The 15,298-nt window shown below is 42.8% G+C and overlaps 1 protein-coding gene across 2 annotated transcripts in view; it reads left to right on the forward strand.

Moving 5' to 3' along the window:
• The first annotated feature begins 1,081 nt into the window (after window positions 1-1,081).
• LOC137889792 (neuron navigator 1-like) overlaps window positions 1,082-15,298 on the forward strand; it is an 80,281-nt gene continuing 66,064 nt past the window's right edge. The window contains exons 1-4 of one of the 2 annotated variants that reach the window (XM_068733833.1): window positions 1,082-1,170; window positions 2,311-2,494; window positions 6,531-7,438; window positions 8,258-8,349. In XM_068733833.1, coding sequence (XP_068589934.1) covers window positions 6,537-7,438; window positions 8,258-8,349 — 994 coding nt within the window. In that variant the 5' untranslated portion in view covers window positions 1,082-1,170; window positions 2,311-2,494; window positions 6,531-6,536. Of the gene's footprint in view, window positions 1,171-2,310; window positions 2,495-5,916; window positions 6,001-6,530; window positions 7,439-8,257; window positions 8,350-15,298 lie in introns of those variants that run through there. The other variant, XM_068733834.1, reaches the window with a different exon arrangement.

Genomic DNA, 15,298 nt, shown 5'->3' on the forward strand with positions numbered 1-15,298 from the left:
AAGTAAGCAGGTTCTTTTCTATTTAACTCAAAACAAACACATTGTGATGAGACACAGGAAATATGTAATCCTGTAGTCAAAATAGTAATTAATAACATCTTTTCAAATGGTTACTATGATTGATGCTGTTTCACACCTCCATCTCTGAGTCACCCTGGTGTTGCACAGTGTGTCTCACTGCTGTTAAACAACATCCCTCTTTTTGTAAACCAGATCAGATGTTTCAAGTGGACTGGCTACATGCGTTGAGATTTTTACAGACAGATTTAAGAGGATCAATAGACAGAAGCTACATTCCTGGTCAGGTCTGGTGGACGTATGTCATTGCTCTCTATTTGTCAGCGGGGAAAAGACGCCAATAGAAGGTTTACTCTGCACATGTTGATCATGTTTCCAGCCTCTCTCCTCTTTTCTATCGTTCTCATTCACTCTCTTCCTTCTTTTATTAGAGGTGTGGGCCAATTTAGAGGACTGATGGATGGGCTGTTCCTCTTTCAGGATGCTTGTTCATGCAGGCATGCGCACTGAGTACAGACACAGATATAGACTCAGATGTATGTTTGTGATTCTGTGTGTTTATGCACATGTTCATTGGTCATCGGCGGATCTATCATTAGAACGCCATATTTCTTTTACTGTCTTATTTCATCCGGCTTCTCCTGAACCACCAATTCGACTTTGAAAGCACAATGATGGGTTTCAGCTTTTCACATTTGTGGTTACATCTGCTTAATTACCATGTCTTATTACTCACACTATACAGACACACCCCCTTCTCACACACACACAAACCACACTCATCCAGCTAATGGACCAGTCTGTCTCTGCTTTTGCTGGGCTTATATTTCACCTCGGAGAGGGAGGGAGCTCAGCCAACAGGTCCATTACGGAGAGAGCGAGAGAGAGGGATTGTGATGAGGGGAGGGAAAAAATAAAGAGAGGGGCGGGGATACGGCTGCGGGCGTACTGCGGCAGCAGCAGAGCGGCATGACGTGATAGAGGGGTGAAATGATAGACAGAGGGACACACACACAAATGCACATGCTCACAGCTCAGAGGCCCGGCAGGCAAAAGTAGACAGAAGCAAAGACGGGGACTTAGCCAGAAGCACTCAGCAGCATACAGATTGGAGGCAAACTCACTTGCTGCTTTCTATCCCGATGCTTGAGGGTGAGTGTAGCCTTGGTTAATATTTTGGATTTATGTTCATGCATTTGTCAATGTGACCGTGTATCTCTCCTTGGTGGTTTGTGTGAATCTTATTTGTATAAATGTAACCAGTTTCTGTGAGCAGATAAATACAAACACTATGTTTTAAAGGATGACGATGTTCACAATCGGCAGCGTAGCAGCAAGGTGGCAGTAGAGTGGAAGAGAGAGGTTAAAAGAAAGAAAGGCAGAGCTTAAGTGGGATGAAAAGAGGGGGAGAAGGGATGATATGGGGGGGGAGTATTCCGTGACCACGGGTGACGTGATGTGATCTACCTGAGTCAGCGTTTATATAGGCTGGATGACTCAGTGCAGCATGCATAGCATACAGAATATACTGTGTGTCCAATACCTGTAGAGAGTGTTGTATAATGTGAAGAGTTGTTGTACTGAATCAGACTGGAGGGAAACTGTGCACACATGGTGATGTTTATGTGGTTAGTAGTCTGATTAGGCTCTCTCCTGTTTATTTTGTGTGGGTGCTTGTGTTTGTCTGCCTATGCTTCTATAATGAGTGCAACTGGATGGAGTAGACGTGTGTGTGCTAGACATGCTTCATTTTTCCAGTTTGCGAGTGATTCACATTCTCTGTAGAAATCTTGCGAAAACCCTAAACTGATGACTTCTCCATGTGGTTGTACCAGGCTGTGTTGAACATCTCCTAACCCGAGTTTTACTTCAGTTAGCTAGTTATCCTCTGTGAAAGAAACCCCTTGCATAACCCCTTAAAATCATGATGCATTGTGATGAAGTTAACACCAAAACAAATCAACTATCGTCCTGTGCAGTTGACAAACTGGACATACAAGGTTTTTAGATGATTTAAATGTTATGTATGCTGTGGCATTTTTGAGGACGACAGAACATGTGTCATTGCAGGTCACTGTAGGTCAAGTACATTTCCATTTGGGTTACTGACTCATGGTAACATAAACAGTCTTCAGTTCATTGTTCAAACTAAGATTTTGATGTGTGTGAAATGACGTTTGTCTGCCAAAAAAGTGGGAGCACTGATTTCATCGAAGAAAGTGACTTTGAAAATGAGTCACCTCAGTGCGGGGCCCTCTGATTCGCTGAAAATGTTGTTCCTGTTTGTCACAGCTTCCTGTCTCGGTGAATGGAGAGCCACTGTGGACCAATGGGAGGGCAGTGGTGAGGATGCAACAGTGATCCAGGAAAAAACAGCCCATTGTTCGTGGGACTACGCAGAAGTGTGACCACTCTCCTGCAGGCTCTGGCTGCTCGTCCCATCGGCACACTGACGGACCCGGTACACCATTGAGAGGTAAGACACTGGAGAGACAGCAGATCTGGCACATGACATTTCACAAAAAGCCTTTTATGAGCTTCAGAAGTTATTCTGTTGTATCTTCTAAGAAAACTGTGCCTTTCCGCACGTTGGAGCATTTTTGCACCACTAGCATATTTTAAGATGATTTATGACAGCACATTATCGCTGGTGTTTTGGTTGTTGTCATTATGGAGTTAATTACATTCATTTATATCCACACTGGGTGACACACACAGACACACAGGCACTGCTAATGTCCTCCAGTTCACAGACAGAGAGGCCAGTGTTACCACCTCATTTATTGATTTTGGTGATGAGTCAGAGGATTTTCATCGCAAGGGTGAGGGTGTGTATTTGTGTGAGAGAGAAGATATGCATGTTTCTTTGATCAGAGCTACAGTAACTGAATTCAGGCTCAGTTTGTCATGGGACAGCGTAGCTAAAATGACGTAATAAGATTATGAAGTTAAAAGCTAACATCTAATGCCGGCTGCCACGCTATCCTTCTTGTTTTTCCACTTACAGAAAACCTGACCTGCTGTCTTTATTGATGTGAAAAGAGTTTTTAATCACCACATGTACTACAGTTCTCCTCCAGAATATGTGGAGATAGATAGAAAATCGGAAGATTAGTGAAAGAAGAGTCCCTGCTGCTGTTGCACACAGTGTCCAGCAGATGTCAGTACCATCCTAGCAGAATAATAGAGGACTAGACAAATGCTCTGTATTCTTTTCGCTCGACCAATGATCATTAAATTCACTCGCAACAAAAAGACTAAAATCATGTTTTCGTTACCATGTTTTTGCCATTATACAAAAGTCATTATCTTCTCCAACACTCCAACACACTTGTATACAAATATGATTTATTTAAAAATTGTATTGTTAGTCATTGGTGCTATATACACACAAAAAAATCCACATACTTGTGTAATTTTGTACATATTAGTCCTGTCTATTCTCTACATTTATTTGTCCAGCTTTGTTGTCCTTGTACCTAGCTCTTATGTATATTTTTGTTTAAGTTTATTGAGAGCAAAGCAAAAAAAGTTAAGAGTTAAGATGTATGTGTACACAAACTTGGTCAATAATGGCGATTCTGAAGCGCAAATACTTTTTACGTTGTTCTACTTAAATACCTATTAATTATTAGGAGTATTGTCTGGATGTCACAGAAACACACATGTATAATTAGCCAAGAGACATGCATCTATTGTATTAAGTAAAGAGCTACTGCAAATTGATTATTGGCTTTATTAATTGAAAACAATTAGATAAATTGATTAATCATTTAACCCATTTATCAAGCAAAACATGCCAGGCAGTCTCGGCTTTCAGTCACTTAAAATACTGCTTTTCTCTTATATGACTGTAGATTTAATATCTTAGTCAAAACAATCTCAGAACCTTTAAGTACCCAGTCCTTTGGGCTCAGGGAAACTCTGATTGAAATCTTTCACTAGTTCATGATGTTTTATGGACTACATGATTTGTCATTTAATCCCAAAAATAACTGGCAGATTAATCAACATCATTGTTAGTGGCAGCCCTAACCAGTAACCTATTTTTCCTCACATTTTTGCCATAGGACCAGCCAAAATCATACCCCCCCCTCCCTCCCCAGCATAAACCAAACCACATATGTTTGTTCTTCTTGTAGATTTTTAGAAAGTATATTAAACCAGGAATTTCAATAGTTCTATGTTCTGGTTGCCAGAAAAGTCACAAGCAGTTTGACCTACTTTGAAAGTGTTAAACCAACAATCTAACTGTTGTGAATGCACTTATGTAACAGAGTGGTGTTATTTTTGACTCCTGTATATAGTCTGAACACATGACACAGAGAACATTCCCTGCACATGTAACAAGCTTATGCTGTAAAACATTCCCTTAAGCATGAGGGAATCAGACCTCAAATTGATTAGCCGCTTACCGCTTTTTGCTCTTTCTGTGGATATACACACAGACATCCTCACCACCAGCTGAGCCTTGGTATGTTCTTGCGTGGGCTGCAGTAGTACTGGTATGACCCCCACTGTATCCCCCAGAGACTAGCCAATTTCCATACAGATAGACAGAGAGCCAGACCGCACCTGTGCCCCTGGAAATCCTAGCAGGAATTGTATCAGACAGACAGAAATTCTGATGCTTTTAGTGACGTGGCCTCCCAGGAGAAAGTGCGAGAGAAACATAGATGGGGGAAAGAGGAGGAAGAGGAATTTATGGAGAGAAATGAGGTGAAAGCAGGATGGATGATCATATCTGTCTCTATATACCAACTGCTGCATCACTGCTTCCGTATGCTCTGCTTCCGTCTGTCTACATTAGCACTGAGTCAACTATGATAGAGCACGAGTCCTTCGCAAAATACCCAAATCTCCATTTTCCGTGTCAGTATGTCTAATATTATAAGTAGATACAGAGATACTAACATTTTTCAACCTTTTCTTTATGAGTAACCTTAATGTTGTTTTCGTTTCATGTTTTTGAGCTGAAGCAGTCAACCTCTCTCTGCTGCAGGGATTCTTAAAATGACAGAGCTTTTGCTCAGACTGCTGGGAAATCGTGTGTGTGTGTGTGTGTGTGTGTGTGTGTGTGTGTGTGTGTGTGTGTGTGTGTGTTAGCCACGTTACACTGTGAGCAATACTGCGATTAGATGCGCTGTCAAATAATCCAACATTTTATCCTTGTGACTTTGACGGCTTAATTTGACACATCTCTGATTTACTAAAGACAGCTTCCCAAGACGTCTTCTGGCAACACAATTTCTTCTTTTTAAGAAAGGGCAAGTAGGGTTTAGTGTTAAATCTGTGTATTTGTAAGTGTATGTATAATTATGATAAATCTTCTTGTACTGCACTGTTCCAAAGCAAAAATGCTGTATACAGTCTATGTTTATGTCTGCGTTGAATGTGAGTTCAGCTGTCGACCCACTCCTGTACATCTGGTCAGCAACAGCAACATGATTTGTTTACTATGTTAGTCAGACAGTCATTAAATGTGTATATAGATATACATGTACACACCCACTATATACTGGGCAATCATTCACTATTGTTCATTGCATGTACACACCATTGTCATTTTTTATTACACGTATTGATGTCTTATTTAAAACAAATTTGAAAAACTACACTTAATGATACACTTAATAACGGCTAATCACATAAAATGTAATAAATATAAAGTGAGGACAAATACAAAAGACAATACAAATATCAAATCAATGTATCTGTTCATCTCAGCTGTTTCCTCCCCTTTTCCCCTCCCTCCCTGCCTACCTTCCCACCTCACAGCCTCCCTTACTCTTTCCCTCCAGTAGAGCAGCACGAGGTAGCTAGATTATACAACATCACATGAAATGTTTCACTTGACCAACATTCATTGCAGTTTGTGTAGAACAGAAGGGCACAAAGAATATCAAGCTGACTTTTAGAGTTCTTGGGTGTTTTTTGAGAGGGTAACAGAAACTGTGAATACCTGGAATCAAAGCAAATCAGGTGAGAACGATCTCATACCTCATCTTTATGTGGAAGAGAGCAGTAAGCTTGGCCAATGATGTGTGTCAGTGGGAGTCTGTGTGAGAGTGTTTTTGAATTCATTATGTAGAGAAAATCAGTTATTTGAGGACATAACTCTGCTGGTAAATGTTGCTGTGAGCATGTGCCTCCGCGTGAAGTTGTTTTTGTTTTTTGAACTCCCAGCAGGCAAACGCTCCATGCCTTGCTAAAAATAAGCTCAACTCGTGGTCTACCATGACTTATTTTGTCCTATGTGCTTGATTCACATGCTCACATACCATGGATGTTTAACATCTCTGTATTGAGAACAGGAAATTCTAGTTTACTTGATTGGATTAAACTTTAAATTAGATTGTAACACAGTGTAATGTACCTTCTTAATGGATAAACAAACTTTTTGGGAGATCTTTTGTGATGGCTAGTCTACATACTATTGCTGTGAATTTAACATGAGAGTTCAACATGTTGGCTCATTATAGGTGTCTCTCTCCCTGTGTTTCTCCTTTAAGGTCAGTATGAGTGGGGGAGTCAATCTGAAATCGGCCCCCCGGGCTCCTCTCTCATCAGGAATCCCCCTCCCACACAGCCTGTTGCCCTCCTCCCCTAAAACAGACACCCACCGCCGGGCTAGTGACCTGCCCAGGCCGTCATCACAGACCCCTAAACACACACCCACACACAGCCCCACACACACGCCCAGGCAATCTCCTTTACTTTGCCCGCGAAGCTCCAGCATCCTAGGGCGTTCCTCCAAGGACCCAAAGAGAGATGCAGGCCTGAAGAGTCAGCTCTTCCAGCGGATGGGAGCTCTACCTGCTCCCCAGGTGTCACGCTCTGCCTATAGCAGCCCGTTAACCGAGCGCAGGGTACCACAGTCACACTCCAAAGACACACTGGATCTGGGAAAGCCCTCCCCGTCTCACATCCCCTCACAGTTTCCACATGACGGCAATCGCAACAGGAACACCCTCACCAATAAGAACCAAACATGGGGGACCAGCAACCTGCGTCCACCGCTTCAGTTCAGAAGAAGAGACAACTCCAGCAATGGATCCCAGGCAACGAGTGAGCTCATGACACAAAGAGAGAAAGAGCCTCCAGAACACCACCCAGCCCAGTCCCCCATGTCAAACAACGGTTACCTCCGTCCCTCTCTTGCTCAAATGAGCTACGAGCACGCCATCAGAGGTCGCAGTGACTCCACTAGCCAATCAGATGAGGAGATGGGCTCTCCTGAAGACAGCAGTCCAGAATCCTCTCCTTGTCCCCTGCCACTGCCACCGATCACATTCACCATGCCAATAATGTCCAAGGTGGCTGTCCATACGTTGGCTCAAAGCCTAGATAAGGAGGCTGCGTCCACAGAGACACACACACCCAGAGTCAACATGGCTACTGTGGCTCCCTTCAGCTACCGGTAAGTAGTGCACACTCACATACAAGAGTTTATCAAGACCTCCATCACAAGCACCCAATTACTGTTACCCATCGTAAAACCATTCTCTTGTCATTATCACATGATCACTCTGTCTCCATATAGCACTTTATGACCCCTCTCTCTCCCGATACTCTCACACTCTCACATGTGTGTGTGCGCGCGCACACGCATGCGCGCGCACACACACACACACACACACACACACACACACACACACACACACACACACACATTTATACACACTCTTGGGGTTTTCTGGAGCACAGTTGATTGTTAAAGTGTCCTCTTGACGGCCTCTGGGCTGACTCGATATACCGTTCCCTCTGAAACACTCGTTTTTGTGATGTGGGATGAAAACAAAAAAAGAGTGAATCTAATTTTGTAAGTTAAAAAGAATGCAACGTTACTGTGTCTTATGTGTGTTCTTGAGTGTGGTGTTTTAATTAAATGATTCAATCCACGAACAATGAATCAGTCAAAGCAGAAAAGTATTTTTAATTATTGCTTTATAAGATAAAGAAGTAGAAAAAAAATGAAGGCAAGATCTTAAAATCTTGAGCTTCTTTTTACTTTGATAATGATGAAATTATTCCCAGTGCTTTGTGCATTATGTGAGAATTTCTGTTTCTATAATTTGCATTAAGTAAATCAATGTGACACACCAGGGAAGGCCATCAATTTCCTTCTCCTGCCATACACAGTTGCTTATGTGTTTGATTGTAATCATCGATATTAACATCAGTGATTTGCATGTACAGTAACAGACGTTTGACGGCTGTGTTTATGATGTGTTAACAGGCTGCATGCGCAGGAGAGCGATTTTTCAGTGGATGAACTGAGTGACTGCTCATCTGGATCCATAGAAGTCTGCTGTGATGACCTAACACTAGGTTAGAGACACACACACACACACACACACACACACACACACACACACACACACACACACACACACACACAGGTATGCATTAAAACATTGATGAGATTATACTTTATATTGTTTTTTCAGAGTCTCTTACTCTTTTGCTGAACAAAACTCGTAGTCTAGTTCTGTCTGCCCTGTTAGCATCAGGGCGCCAAGAGGCCGAAAGCCCTTTTGGCAGGTATGGATGCCTACGTTCTGGCAGCCAGGCGCATTTACTGCAGCAAAGTCAGGCGGGACATGCCAGCGACCGACCTTTGGGTCTCATTGTGGAACGTGAAAAGACTCATTGAAGACTAAGGGACAACCATTCTCTGTCTAAATCTATCTGTCACTCTCCTGCTCATCAGGCCTCAGGAGCCAAGTCAGGTGGTGTAATTTTGTGTGTGTCTCAGCCTGGAGCTCTGCTGACTTCAGTGGTTCCTAGATGAAGATATGGAAAAGAGAGATGGACTCAGGAAGTTAGAATGAAGGAAGACGACAGGGGGGATGTGGGTCGGTAATTGGATGATATGGGGCACCTCTCAACTCGCTGCCAGAGAGTATTATTATATGCACATCCTTTTTCGGCTACATCCATGAGCTGTTGGGGATTTTGAACCCTTCCTCACACTTTCTCTCCATCCCTCTTTCTTGTAGTTCTTCCTTTCCAGCTTCATTGACCTAAAAAGCCACAGTCCCAGCATGACCCCCTCCCCGTCCTTTTGAGTAATGGTTTGCACTGTACCCACAGCGATAGTCATGCTTTGTAGTGGTCAGTGTGAGTCGAGGGATTTGGACGTGCTTCTGAGATATGACTTAATCAGTGGCTTAGTGAATCATTCTTTGTGATGTGGTGTCAGTTGAATAGGAGGGGATTGACTGCCTGGCTTTGAAAAGTGCAGTCCAGAGTTAGTGTGTGTATTCAACTTTAATGTCCCAAATCTCTCCTAGCTTATACACATCTGACAGAATATCTGCAGTTTTTCAATGTTTAACATTAATCCTGCACATTGTTTCAAAGTGTTTTCTGTAGGCTGCCTCTGGCTGATCCCTGCCTGTCAGTCAGCTTTTGGTTGTCAGTTGGTTGTTAGTGAAATATGATAAAAATAATATGAAAACAATGAAATACTAATCTGAGGTCTCAAATATCTCAGTAATAACATCCCCAGCTTTCAGTTTTTGTAATAATTTAAGGGGGGCAAGATCCGAGATTGGGAGCATTTTGATTGCTTCTCAACGGCTCTCAACATGTCGACATCGTGCCAGCGGTTCACAGCTAACGATGCCAACAGCACTAACAGTAAAAGCTAATGTCACCTTTGTTGCCCAAAGACCTTCAGTGTAAGGAAGTCAGCCTGGACAGAAAGAAGGAAGAGGAGAAGCAGTGAGAGATAATTTTGAAAACAGATAATCAAACAGATAAAATGTGCAATTAAAGGGTCAGTGTTTAGAATTTGGCCTGCATCGAGCGGTGAGGTTGCAAATTGCAACCAACTGAAACTTCACCCGTGGACATGAAAACACGAATGGCCCTATCTAGAGCCAGTGTTTGGTTTGTGTATTGGGCTTCTGTAGAGACATGGCGTCCGACTAAGTGAAGATGATGTGCTCTATGATTAAATATAAAGGGCTCATTTTAAGATAACAAAAACACAAAGTTCTTATTTTCAGGTGAGTATACTCTTTAGACAACATACTTATTAATATTATATTATATTTCTACCAATAGATCCCCCTAAATGCCACACACTGTTCCTTTAAGAACAGATAGAGAACATTGTAACACTTTCTCTCCTCATCCCCGATGGCCAGTAGTGAACCTCCGGTAAAATATTTACACGGTCTACGACCCTGGCCAGTACAATGAAAATTTGTCCATGTCCTAGAATGTCATACTTTTACTGTACATATAAAGCGTATTCAGACATCATATTATATAAAATGATGTCCAAAACCGTATAAAGTATTACAGTATATTGATCTTGCCTGTCTAATAGTGCAGCCACCAGAATAGAGCTTTTAAAAGCTTTTTGAAGGTTTTAACCAGCTGGCTGTGGAAAGGGGGGATGGACCAGCCCCTGTCTTTAAAGGCCTCTGGCTGTCTTGGGACTATGGTTGCGGGCTTGTAATTGGTCCCTAGAAGGCGTTAGAAACAGAACTAAAGTGTGCTAGGCTCCTCTGAAGCTGCATTTACATGGAGGGTGGGCTGACACCGTAATGACTGTAATTTAGGGAGCAGAGGAAAGGAGGGGAACAGGGAGGAAGGAAAAGTTTGGAGGGAAGGAAAAGAGAAAGAGTGAGAGGGGTGAGAGATGAAAAGAGGAGACCTGATAAGGTCAGTGGGTTGATGGATTTATTTTTGTGTAAGGAGGAAAGAATACAGACCACAAATGTGTGCACAGTGTTGAAAAAGATAGATTGTATGTAGGCTGAATATTTTAAGGCTGAGGGCTCTGGTTGAACAAACAATTCAAGGCCAAATCATGATGTGATTTGGTTATGGTTGTCTTTTGTGACGATGGTAAAAGAGTAGTTTTCCCCAAATTGAATTTTTTCCATATTACGTTCACTTAGGTTGAATCAGCTGTAACTTAATCAGCTCTTACATCTTCTAGTGGAACCCCTAATGAAGACCTGAACATTTAATGGGACTGTAGCACCATGTGGTCTTTCAATTAGACCGCAGACCTCCTGACCATGTGGCTCTCTGGAGAGATGTATTTGAGCATGCGTTCATGTCTGAGCATGTGTGTGTATGTGTGCTGATGTATGCGTGTGTGACAGTACACAGATGGTGTTTGAAAGATAAATGTGATGTGTGGACTGTGTATCATTTTTCATGTCCCAGTGAGGGTATGGCCTGATGTTCCCTATGGACACTCTTAAAGTCCGTCAGCTGTCTCTCTCACACACACACACACACACACACACACACACACACACACACACACACACACACACACACACACACACTGTTCAGACACATAGAGGAGGTCATGTGTACATCTGGATATGGATAAACACTCCACAGCATCCTACACCCACTCTCATATGACATTGACATTTACAGGTAGAAAACTAAAATAATTGTACTTTCCAGGTGTGGGAATGGCATTTTATTTGAAATAAATGAGCATGTATTCCCTTGAATCCGGCTCAAGATCTGGAGCAGAGATTTCAATGATGTTTTCTCAAGGTGATCCAAAAATAATATTCAGTGGCCATTAACCAACCATGCACTGTGTTACACTGAATTTAATAATGCCCCAGTTCCCTTAATGTGTTCGTATATAATATACACTCCATTGCTAGTTTATTATGTACACTTACCAGGCTGTAAACATGTTTGTTTCTGCTCTAAAGTTAGAGTTATATACATGGGGGTCAGTAGGGATTGACTCACTTTTGGAGCCAGCCTCAAGTAGCTTTTCGTAGAACTGCAATTTTTGGCACTTGCGCGTTGGCTTAATTTCTCTGCACCAAAGGTTGCCGCCTGTAGACACACAGAATGAATGCTTACCCTTTCAAAAATGTCAACACATACAGATTAAAACAGCATAAATGCAGATAGTATATGTTTTTGTTTTCTTATCATCACCCTGCAGGGCAACTTTGTCTTGCAGACACCACTTTGCGGAGCCCTCACATGGATAAGTACATTTTGAAAGCTTGTAGCAATCACTTTTAGAATAGGAGGAGTCAGCAAATCTTTAGTAATGAAGGCAGGAAATCAGCTTGCAATTTATAAATGTCATGCTCGCCATCCATTTAATGCCCTTGGACAGTCTAGTGGATAGCGCTTTGATAACCCCGGCTGCATCTACTCTTAGACAGTGTGTAATCCTCTTTGGCCAATCTAATCAGAGAGACATATGCCGAGTTGGCGTTGGACAGTGATGAGTGGTTTAGTGGCTTTGGGAAGATGATCAGACATAAGCGTGGACTAGATTATGTCCTTGCTCATCACCAGGCTCGGTAGTAATCACTATTTAGGGTTTGCTTGCATTACTCTATGTTTGACCCTAACTTTGACTTGTCTGTAGTTCTGTGGTCAAGCTGAAGCAATGGCCCAGTTTTTTTATGTTTGGGTCAAAGTGGGAAAGTGAGTTCATGTGGAGGCACATAATCCATACATGAGCAGAAAGGCACACATGGATATTATAATAAAAATGAGTCAAAAATTCACACAGATGCACATAGAAGCTCCTCATTCTCCCATTGGTCTGACACACTGAGCCATCCACCCATTGTGTGACAATGGACTAGGACAGAGCTGCCACCTCGTCCTCCTCTCTCCCCCCCAGGGACATTTCCCTCCTTCCTATGTCTGCATTAGATAGAGCGAGAGATGAAGGAGGAGAGAAAAGAGGGAGATGGGTGAATTGAGAAATGGGTGAATGAGTGCACACACTCAACATCCTTTTTGACCTCTGGGGTGACTCCCAACCCAGGGAGTCGAGTTATAGAGTCAGTCATGTGTGTAACCTCTCTGTGTGAGCACACACACACACACACACACACACACACACACACACACACACACACACACACACACACACTCAAGAAAGACATCTATCTGTCAAATTAATAACCCATAGAGAATAAAGCACACACTCCAGTATGAGCACATACTTCTAGTATCAAGATTCCTGATGTTAATTGAATCATACATTCATGTTGTCCTCATAACATAAGTTTAAATTCAAGTACTACTTTATATCTTACTTTAGCAACAGCAGTTTTTTTTGTGCAGACAAAGGGAAGATTACACACACACACACTGTTGCTGATGATATCCATGGCCGTCCACCACGCCGTAACTAGGCAACCAGTTTCTGCAGCACAGCATTGTGGGATACCCCTGGGAAGCGTGTTGAGAATGTCAACACTGAGGCAGCGTCTACGAAGAGCGATACCTTAAAAATGAATTCTTCTTCTTTAACATACTCCAGATTGGCAGCTGATGTTTTTGTCAGCTCTCAGCTGTGTGTGATTCATGATGAGTGTGCGACATTGTCTGTGGGAGAATGGTCTTCTTGTTGGATTAACATTTGATGCCTCCGGAATGAGGAGTCGCTATGAGTGATACGCTCACACCATTACCATGGATAGCCTTTAAGTGGCTGAATTGTTTGAATGCTTAAGCCAGTGACTCATGCTATGCATCATCAGCACTGAAGACTTATCACTGTGTCAAAAACTCCCTCTCTCAGTCACACTTACATGTTTGACTCAGACTAGGAAGCCACTCATTGTACGTATCACGTTGTCGCCTCAGTTTTTTGTCTGTAAACAGGACACTAAAAAAACATGTTATTGTGTTGGTGCAGTACCAGAGTGCGTGTCACTGTGAGCCTTTTCCCTTGTGTATGTGTGTGTCATGGTCTGGTATTCATCCCTGTGTCCTGTGGACCCTATGTGCTAGCGTGTTAGCGGACATAAGCAAGTGTAGCAGGAGTGGCGAGGCGGTGAGGCAGGATATCCCCTCTCTGTCTTACAGGCTTCCTCTGCTCCTCTGGCACACATATAGAGATCCTTCCTCATCCTCCTCTTCCTCTCACTTTACTCATTGCCTTGTTTTCTGCATTATAATTTCACATCCTTACATTCTTTCTGCTTTTTCCTCACCAAAAGCATTCAGTAGGCTTCTTTAAGTGTCTGCTCTTTCCTGTTCTACCTCGCTCCACTTCTGTTCTCAGTCACACTTACTCTTGTTATTTTCTTCCCACTTCTCCACCCCGTTCACGCTTATATCATTTTTAGAACAGTTTTTTCTTTTTTCTTGTACTACGACACAAAAAGACAAAACAAGAAGAAGCAACGGGGAGTGGGTGAAAGTGAAAACACATGCCATCTGCTTAGTTGAATGGGAATCGTTCCTCTTAAAGTTGAAGTCACTCTGATAGAATTAATTACAACCAAAGCAGCAGTGCTTTGCTCCTCTCTCGCAGTACTTTTCCTTTCAAAGCTGGAGACCTTACCTATAATGGGCCACACAGTGTTTATGTGTCCTACTGACTACTTCACGCTGTAGAAATATAGTGGCGAATCTGTTCCTATAACTGTTTAGAGATGCTAGGGCAAATTTACTCATGCAAAGTACAGAAACACCCTGCCTCTCTCTGCCTGCCTGTCCGTCTCTCCGTCTCTCCGTCTGTCGGTCTGTCGCTCTCACTCCTATTTCGCTCTGTGTTTTAAATCTATCCGTTCATACCTGTATCTCTGTCTCTCACCTTTGCTTAAAAGTGTCTTCATGTGTGAAACTGTTTACCTGTTACTGTGGTCAGCCCATAAACACACACACACACACACACACACACACACACACACACACACACACACACACACACACACACACACACACACACACACACACTCTGTCTTTCTCTCTCTCTCTCTCTCTCTCTCTCTCTCTCTCTCTCTTCTCTCTCTCTCTCTCTCTCTCACTCACTCAAACACACACACACAAACACACTCTTCTGTTGCATCCTGAATGTGTAAGTGTGCTATGTGAGTGTGCTATGAGATGAATGTGTAGTCTAATACTGGGTACTGGCACTCATCACACTTTGCCAGCTTCTCTGATGTCAGGCCAGATTGCTCAGGTCAGTCAGACACCCTGCACAGACAGCAGGCTCTGTGTGGGTGTGTATGTGAGAGAGAGAGAGAGAGAGAGAGAGAGAGAGAGAGAGAGAGAGAGAGAGAGAGAGAGAGAGAGAGAGAGAGAGAGAGACTTAGCAGAAAGAGAGTGAGAGAATATATGTTTACATCAGCCATATATTAAAGTGATTAGACTGTGGAGCCAGAGAGACGAGTACTTGAACAAACAAGTAGCTGTTTGCTGCCAACACACACTTTACCTGTGTGTGTATACGTGCTTTCAAGAGCACTGACGCGTGTCTCTGCCCCACGAGCATCTGTGCGCCACACAGACC

This window comes from Cebidichthys violaceus, unplaced genomic scaffold (genome assembly GCF_023349555.1).
Source record: "Cebidichthys violaceus isolate CVI_PGR_0920_01 unplaced genomic scaffold, fCebVio1.0.p SCAF_6, whole genome shotgun sequence".
In the NCBI taxonomy this organism is placed as follows: Eukaryota; Metazoa; Chordata; class Actinopteri; order Perciformes; family Stichaeidae; genus Cebidichthys; species Cebidichthys violaceus.